This window comes from Mercenaria mercenaria, chromosome 3 (genome assembly GCF_021730395.1).
Source record: "Mercenaria mercenaria strain notata chromosome 3, MADL_Memer_1, whole genome shotgun sequence".
NCBI classification, from domain to species: domain Eukaryota; kingdom Metazoa; phylum Mollusca; class Bivalvia; order Venerida; family Veneridae; genus Mercenaria; species Mercenaria mercenaria.
The window spans coordinates 96,803,159-96,813,039 of NC_069363.1; the positions used below are offsets into that span (position 1 = coordinate 96,803,159).

At 33.9% G+C, this 9,881-nt stretch overlaps 1 protein-coding gene across 1 annotated transcript; it reads right to left on the reverse strand.

Annotated features, from left to right (window-relative positions):
* Window positions 1-4,503: 4,503 nt before the first annotated feature.
* Window positions 4,504-9,807, reverse strand: LOC128555801 (toll-like receptor 2). Its single transcript, XM_053539376.1, has one exon. The coding sequence runs from the start codon at window positions 6,604-6,606 to the stop codon at window positions 4,504-4,506; it is 2,103 nt and encodes a 700-aa protein (XP_053395351.1). The 5' UTR covers window positions 6,607-9,807.
* Between the last annotated feature and the right edge of the window lie 74 nt (window positions 9,808-9,881).

The following is a 9,881-nucleotide window of genomic DNA, read 5'->3' on the forward strand; positions in this document are numbered from 1 at the left end:
AACTGTACAAATATCAATCGGGGTTGATTTCATGACCAGACAATAAAAATGCCCACTTAACTGCACAAAGCAATGTATAATTTTATTTATAAATACAAATCTATAGAAAATAAATTGTGAAACATTTGCAACGAGACTTGCAAAATTTCCATTACAACAGAAAATAGACGTGATGGCCCTAAACGCTATGCAAGTTTGGCCATAGAAGCTCAAGCAAGAGTATAACATATGTCACTACTGTATCACTAAGTTATTACGGACATTAATAGAGCAAATAATATAACAAATCTATTTTTGTAGCTATCAAAATTAAATTTAAAATAATGCCTCTTTCAATTGCAAGGCATCAGATTGCTCGCTACGAATGTGTGACATAAATTTAGTGCCGAAAAGTCAATAACAATAACATTCTGACTAGCAAACGCTCGTTTTATTTATTAGATTCAACATATTTTTTTTTCAGTTTCAGACCCTCGAGAATGATTCGATAATCTGATACAAGGAAAAAAAATAATATGCATCATAAGACAGCCGGAATATATTGTATTGTGAATAAGATAAACCTTCCGTTACAAAAATAATAATTTCCTTGTCGATTGTTTCTTAGGGTTTTTAACACCTACTTTGGTCATTTTTATTTAATAAAAACATTCTTGTAAAGTATATAAAAATACAACTGTTGTTTTATTTCCAAATGAATTAATATAAATAAGCCAATATTTAACAATAAATGGTCGCGAGGGTAACGGGTATACACTTCATTACCCATCAAGCTGGACAGTGCTATTATTTTGCGTGGTTATGTTCCATATCTCCAACGGGTCTCCTTATAGATAAAATCAGTATTTTCAAGAATTATGTACATGCACGTTAGTCATTTTTCACTGGATGATTAAGTCACTGTTGTTGTCGTTGTAACATGATGTAAATAATTTCAGTGAAAATCATACTTCAAACAATATCTCGACATATTCAAAATGCTTGTATGAAGAAAAAGAAGAAGAAGAAGAAGTTTTATTCAGATTTCTACATATACAAATACATACTGAACTGTATTTGAACTAGGCCCTAATGGCCCATGGTCAAACGTTATATACACTATACCTAAATATCATTCAACATGACGGACAAAAGATTTAGACAAAATAACCTTTAGTTCAATATAAGCAAATGGAGAGACATGTGGTACTATGACAATTTGGAGATTTAATAATAAGTATTATATACTATGGGGTTAATTATCTAAATTAAACTAGATCATTCTGAGTAGAAGAAGAACACTATATCTCCAGTTACTTATATTAAATATATATATATATATCAACTATATTAATCTATACACATACGCATAAGATATTTTATACTACACTTACTAAATGTATATACAAACCACATATTCATAAATACAAGCACATGATCTAAGTTTTTCTGTAGTTTTGATTGCATAAAGTATGATTGTAGTCATAAACTTGCGTATGCCCTTACTCACACGTAAACAAGACAATTTCACGAAACCACGCATGTATTTATAAGCAAATATTACATTAGTGTTTAGTGGTGTATAAACATTTATATATACATGTACATATACTAGTTTCCATTTGCAGCTCAGGCGTTCCATACTGCTTAACATAAATAATGCATCGACTCTATCAGTTTCTTATTGTATTATATTGGTGCCTTATCTCAAAGGCTTTAAAGATATACAAAGCAAGATTTCTAATAGTAGCAGTGTTTTTGTTATTCATCAGTTCGACAGTCTTATACATATTAGGCCTAACCCGATAGTATTTCTGTATGTACTTTTGCCTAATTTGGTTATACAGTTGACATTCGAAAAGGAAATGAAACTCGTCTTCAAGCATATTACATACAACGCATCGTCTCTGATTACGTTCAATATTCCTCCATCTGTTTCAACATTAAGCCTATGGGCAGACAATCGTAATTTCGATAACGCTATTCTATACTTTTGTATATTAACTTGCTTAATATATGACTGTAATTCGAAAGAACTAAAAGTTGTGTAAAACACGGCTCTTGACGATTCATTAATTCTATTTTGCCAATCTTGTACAAACACATCTCTAACTCTCAATTTAAATAAACTTAGATACTGGTTGTTATCACCATCACCTTGCGCCAACCAAACATGGTAAAATCCTAATTTACTTAACATTTCCTTAACTAGTGACGCCCAGTTTGTTTTTCTTGGATAAGTTTCAATGTCATTTAACATTGTCTGATATACCAAACATACATATTTACGATCATTACATCCTACAACTTTCAACCAAAATTTTACAATAGATACTAATCTCTGACTGTGAAGGTCAGTTCTTCCAACTTCACCATATATCAAGTCGTTTGGGTCGTTGTTCTTACACCAAGTACAGATTTAAAATACATAGTATGAGTTCTTTCAACTGATTTGGCATGTGCAAAACCCCAGACTTCTGATCCATAAAATAAAATTGGCTTAACCAGTTTATCAAATAAATCTAACCTATGTTCAACTGAAATGTGTACAAAACTATATAGACAACGCTTAAGCTTAAAAATTGCCTTTAGAGCTTGGCCTGACAATGTTTTATGTGCTTCAGCAAAGGATCCACCAGACGTAAACACAATTTCCAGATATGAATATTTAGATACAATTTCTATTGGATTACCGTCATAGTAAAACTTTAGGTTATTAGGCAATCGTCCACCTTTTCTAAAAATAACGACTTTGGTTTTTGTTCTATTTACACTTAATTTCCACCTGTTACAATAATCTCTTAAAACATTTAGGTTATTCTGTAATTCTTCAGCTGTATTAGCAAAAATCACAATATCATCAGCATACATGAGTAAAAATAGTTTAAGACTTCCAAGATCTATTCCATCTGCACCTTTAATATACAGTTCTTCTTTTAAATCATTAAGGTACATAGCAAAGATAAAAGGACTGAGACATTCGCCTTGTCTCACGCCAAGAAAACTCTCAAAAATGTCACCAGTTTCATTGTTTAGCTTAACTCTAGAACGAACTTGACGATACATAGATTTGATTACCTCAAAAAGCTTTCCTCTTATACCTGGCTTATACAACTTGTACCAAATATTGGGTCGTACTAAATAATCAAACGCCTTAGAATAATCAACAAATAAGCAGAACAGTTGTTTATTTTGGTTAATTACATGGTTTATAATACAATGTAAAACAAAAATATTATCAGTTAAGCTCATCTTGGCCCTGAATCCGGCTTGGGCTTCAACATATATGTAATAATTTTCAGCCCATTGTGTAAGCCTTGTATTAATAATTCTGGTAAATAGTTTACCTATAACACTTAACAAAGTAATTCCTCTAAAGTTAGAAACATCAGATATACTGCCATTTTTATGAATCGGGATTATGTACCCTTCACACCATTCAACCGGAAAATAACCAGTTTGCAATAACTTATTAAACAACTTTAAAAGATAGGTTGCTAAAACATCCTTTCCATATACCAAAAACTCATTTAGCATGCAATCAGATCCTGCGCTCCGGCCCATGTCGAGTTCCGAAATACCCCTTAATACATCTTTCATAGTGAAAGGCAATTCCAGTTCCTCAAACATTATTTTTAACTCAGAGTCTATTATATTGGAGTTAAATTTAACAACATCTTCATCAGCTTGAAAAAATCTGTCATCTGGATTATTTCCATATACCAAAAACTCATTTAGCATGCAATCAGATCCTGCGCTCCGGCCCATGTTGAGTTCCGAAATACCCCTTAATACATCTTTCATAGTGAAAGGCAATTCCAGTTCCTCAAACATTATTTTTAACTCAGAGTCTATTATATTGGAGTTAAATTTAACAACATCTTCATCAGCTTGAAAAAATCTGTCATCTGGATTATTTAATGCTTTAAAATAGCGTGTAAAACTATCTAAAGAAATCCCTTTTGGACTCTTTATACTACTGCTCTCCTTTAACATTTTCCAATAAAGCTTTGCATTTTTGAAACGTGCAGAAATTAACTTTTCCGTTCGTATCTTATCTTTCTGAAAATTGAATGCTCGAACATTTTTCTTATATATACTTCTAGCTTCTACCATTTTTCTTTTACTATCATCGCTCGGATTCTTTCTGAACTCATTCAAGTGTCTATAAAATTCTACCCTACTAGTCTCACACATATCATTAAACAGGATTGGCTCGGACTTAACTCTATTCTGCAGATCTGAGTGTGCGCTATTTTGGGCAATTAATCTATTACCAAATATGTCAATGTCTACATAAGGATCGGACATACATACTGACTAAAGATCTGCAGGTTAACATTGTATTATACAGGAATTGTTTAATGTGAATTATACCTACATAATACACTATAACATTATATGTATTGGTTCTAATATAACAGAATTTCATTTTGCCATTCTATGATCTTGACACTTCTATGGCCCTGACACTTCTTTGGCCTTGACACTTCCAAAAATAAATGGAAGTTTTCTCTCTAGTTTCTATATTCCCACTGCGTCTTTTAACTTGATCCAGAAAAGATCTTGTCCAGCATGATCTTCAGTCCATTCGATATAGGTCGTTGTTTCTATAAGAACTTTAAGCGACTTACTCATGTTTCGGTTTTGTATTTTCTCTAGTATAATAACAATGACTTTTGTCCCGTCTTCAATATGTTTTGAGATGGCAACTTTCAACTCAAACATACACCATCCGCTTGTGGCAAATGCATTAGACATGACCAATATAATCTTTTTACTTTCACCAATACAGTTTACAATGTTATCATTGATGAAAGCACCAATCTGGAAGTCTCTCTCATGTATACATAGTTTCAAATTGTGTTCTTCTTCCAAGGCTGGAATAAGATGTTCCCGAATCCACAATGAGTCGTCTTGGTTATATGCAACAAATGCGTCATACGCGTAAATATCTCCTTCCACTTGTATATAGTTCCGCCTTTTTCTCATAAGATATATGTAATGCTTTATATTCCATCTATTGCGATATATGACAACGGACGTAATTACTATTACAATAATAACTGGTCCACCTATCATACAGAACCATTCCACAGTACTAAATGGGTGACATTGTCTGTAGCTAAATTTGATATTTGCCACTCGCTTCCCTGCCAATTTTGATGGAGAAGAACATATGTATTTGTTAGGATTAGAAATCCTTGTATGATGATTACTCTGAAACCATGATATTAACCATTGCAACTCGCAGTCACACTCAAAAGGATTCCTTGAAAGATCTACAACCTCTAAACTATTTAAGAACTCTCTTGATTGCTTCATGTGCCCAATTTTGTTCTCACTTAAATATAATTGTTTTAAAGAAGGGTTATTTCTAAACGTGTCACTGCTAATTGTTTTAATCTCATTCAGTTCTAGATTTATTTTGGTTAAATAGTGTTTGTTTTCAAGAAAGATTAGTGGATCATGTGCAATCCGACAGTTATAACATTTAAAGTATCTCAAATTTGTCAGAGGCGAAAGGAGTTTTGACAAAGATGTATCTGACAAACTAAACATATTGATATAATCAATTTCTAATGTTGTTAGGTTAGGTAAATGCTTAAATGTTTCTGAAACAGAAATGAATATCAAATGGGCGGCACCGTCAAACCCGATGTCAAGAGTTTGTAACGTCTGTGATACAAATGCCCTAGGCTCAATGTGTGCTTTATGTGCATTGTTTTGGTTTGCATTGAAAAAGATAATATTAGGGGTTCGTGACAGAACACCGTTTGGAATCAGTGACAAAAAATTTCCTTCTATACTAAAATGTGTAAGATTTCTTAAACACTGAAACGTATTGTTGGTGATACTTGAAATTCTGTTAAAATCGAGTTCTAAATGACCTAGGTTAGGCACTAAAGGCAATGAGTCTGTGTGCGTCGAACAGAAATTTGGAACACGGTAAAGCCTATTACTGTTCATTGTAAGTTCATACAGATTCACCATTTCCGGAAATTCCCAATCCTGTATTAGATTAAAATCAAGGACAAGTGTCCTGATGTTAAGCATCCTTTGCAATATGCTCTTAGAAAAGTTTCTTATATTGTTGCCCCTAAGATGAATAGCAGTAAGCTGGGTTTCATTCATCAGTGAAAACGTATCCTCTTGAATCAACAAATTCATCATCGAGTTTAACTTTAAGGTTTTTAGATGACTGTTTGAGGCGGTACTCCCGAGAAGTAGCATAATGTCATCATTCTGAACTTTATTTCTAGATAAATCCAAGTACTCCAAATGGGCAAACCCAGCGAATGCATCTTCTGACAGAAAGGTGATGCCATTATGCCAAAGATATAATTGCAACATATTCTCAGGTTTACTCACGTTACTGAATGTTCCTTGCGTAACATTTGGTAACATATTATATTCAAAAATCAGGCATTCTGTGTTTTCAGGTAGTTTCGGAATGTATGAAAGATTCTGGTCGCACCAGTTCACACATGTCCAAGACACGTGGCAATCGTGATTATCTCGTACAGCCTTAACATACGGTTCCTGTGAAAAGATGATAAAGACTAAAATCTGACACTTTATCACAATAACGTTCACATCCATACTGATCTTATATTTGAAACACATCAACTAAAACGACTTTAATGTCATTGTTGAATGCAAACATCGCCTCCTGTCACATAAAGATGTTCAGCTACATAAATCCTAATGTATTACTTATTGTGAGTTACATTCTCATTACTAGACTTATAAGTAAACTAAAATTTACTTTCAAGTGTTAATCATTTAGTAAACTCTGCCAGTTGAGTCATATCCGGAAAAAAACTAGACTTCTCTGACACAGTTAACAAAGTTAAATCTCCTAAAATGTATAAATACGACGTAGTTGCAACACTAGCTAGATGTCAATAAAGCATAGATCGCTTTTTGATCACTGAAGTAGTAGGTTCACTTTTGCCCTTAAATGGCCAAAAAAGGAAACGTCTCTAAATGGGGTAAAGAACAAGATTTTTAATCAAGAAGTATTGTTTTATCAAACTGCATGAAATATTTTATAATTTATTCATTATCAAAGAAAATATCTGACGCAAGGGAAAGTACTTTTAACATTAAGGGTATGGGAAACCTTCAGTTTTTAACCAAATTTTGAAACAAATCCGAAGTTTTCAACATGAGCACAGCTGTCAACCACAATAAATCATGTCAAGCTTCACACAACTACAGAGGTCATTTAAGGCGATTAATACACCCAGACGTCTTTTTAAAAGGAGCAAGTAAAATATGACCATGGCATTTGACCTTCAAAGTGTGATCTTGACCTCTGACCTATACTATGTGCTGTAAGAGGGCAAAATTGGTACGAATTTTATCAAATCCTTCCAGTGGTTAAGAGATATGTGACTGACACAAATGTAAACTGTTTGATCTTCGACCTGTAAAGGTCATCTTGACCCTGGGAGTTAGTGATCCGGGTCATGTGTTCTCTATGTGGTCATTATGGGGTAAACATCTGATGCTTGTTTTATGAACATATTCCAATCGGTTACGGCGATATATGAAGTGGACATAAAGTTTTTTTAAAGAAGCCATTTGACCTTTGACCCAAAAGTGAGATCTTAACCTTGGACCTAGTAGTACGGCATGTGTGTTCTGCAAGTTATCTTGATGAAATAATTGATGCTAATTTTATGAAAGTCTTCCCGGTGGTTTAGAAGGTACGGAGCAGACACAAATTTAAGATGTTTGACCTTCAAGTTTGACTTTGACCTAGGCCCTAGTGATCTGGGTTGTGTATCTGCATGTTGTCTTGATGAGATAAACGATTGACGCAAGTTTCATGAAAATATTCCAAGATCAACCTTAATGAGGTTGATAATTGTTGTGGTTAAGAAGATAATTGCGTGGGCACAATTTACAGACTGATGGACATACATAAAATTTATTCTATATTTCATGGAGACAAATAGTCTGATAACGATTTATGATAATCAAATTGAAAATGTTGCCTCTAGAGTGTTAACGCGGTTTTTCAATGATTGGACCGAGTGATCTAGTTTAAGACCTCAGGTGACCCAGTTTCAAAATGACCTAGATTTTATAAAAACATTTCATAAAGACATTCTGACAAAGTTTTATGAAGATGAGGTAGAAAATGCGGCCTCTACTGTCTTCAGTGTTAACAAGGTTTTCCTATTAATAAACCTAGTGATCTAGTTTTTGACCCCAGATGACCCAGTAATGAACTCGTTCGAGGTTTTATTGAGGGTAACTTTCTGACGAAGTTTATTACGATTTGGGCAATATTTTGACCTATAGAGTGTTAACCGTCAACCGTTGCCGACAGACGACGCAGTATGCCGGACACATGTTAATCACATTAGCTCACTTGAGCACTTTGTGCTCTGGTGAGCAAAAAGAGCTGCAGACAGGACAAGAAAAGATAACTAAAATATTACACAGTCTAGACAGGAAATGGTTAATGTTGACTTTTGAAATCAAAGTGACCTTGATCTTTAAAGCTAGGGGTCTGGATATTGCGGATGACAAGTGGTCTCATTATGGGGAACATTTTGTGCTAAGAAATATTAAAATACATTGATGGATGACAGAGTAATGGAATAAACATGATCAGTATCGTCTCAATAGGCGTAAAAAATTTGTTTGTTTCCGGTATCCCTACCTACCCTAAATTTTACCCGACCCTAAATGTTGTTATGGCCTTGGAGATTTTTTTTTCAACTTTTTGTTGCAAAACTGCACTTTACATGCGTTATGGACCAGAGACGAATGTGGACTAACAGACGGACGGATGGATGGAAAAGCGTAATCCTATAGTTCCTGGAACTGGTTTTCAACCAGTAGGGGTCTAACAAGGAAGCTTGTATTACAGAAAATTCTGTATTTTACCATTGTATAAATTAAACCGAACTTGGTATAGTCTCCATGTGTATATTAATATAATTGGGCTGGGTTAAGATCCGATAGGCATAAAAAATAAAGCAGGTTAATATATTGTTAAATAACTGCAGTCAGATAGTTAAGTAGGTTGTACTGACTCCCAGCTACTCTTGAAGATTAATTTAAATTATACTGTGTGATAACTTTTAGTGCTTATTATTACATCTTTTGTAGATCATACAAAACCATTTAAAGTCATATACCAAATGGTCATTCCTTTGAAAAAGGATACCTTTTAATAGTTATGTAACACTGCCATCTAAACATAAAAATCTTAGGATTTTGTTGTTCCTATGTTTTTACATGTAGTCTCTCATATTTCTTCATAAAATGTTTTCACAATGTTTATAAACATGGATGTAAATATATAATACCATGTCATGAAAAGTGAGACTTACTGTACTGTTTTGTATTGAACTGTATTGGGTAGAAATACAGACATTCCCCCTAAGTTTGGTGACTGCTCAAGCTACAGAATTCTACACAACCAGTTAGGTTTTGAACCAACAGTGGTGAGGAGCAAGTGATTCAAAGTCGGTGACCTTGGCCCTAAAACAATTCAAGACATCTACTGACCACTGAGAATCATCATACAAAGTTTGAAAACCGCAAGTCAAACCAACTCTATACATGTACGTCTGTGTGACTTTTCATCACTGACCTTAGACCAGTGAAACCGTTTGTGGTTTCCACTTCAACACTGACCTACTAACTCCAAACTAATTAGGTTGAACTACTTACCAAAGGAAATCATTCTGTGAAGTTTGACTTCTATAGGCCGAAACGTTCTTCAGCTATTTATCAGAAACAAATAGTGTACTGATGGACTGGCAGACTGGATTGACGAATGGATCAATATGAGCAAATCAACATACCTTCTTCTTCAAAGGGGACCATCATTATAGTCAAAGTGATAAAATCAAAGTGATAAAGACACAAAGAGT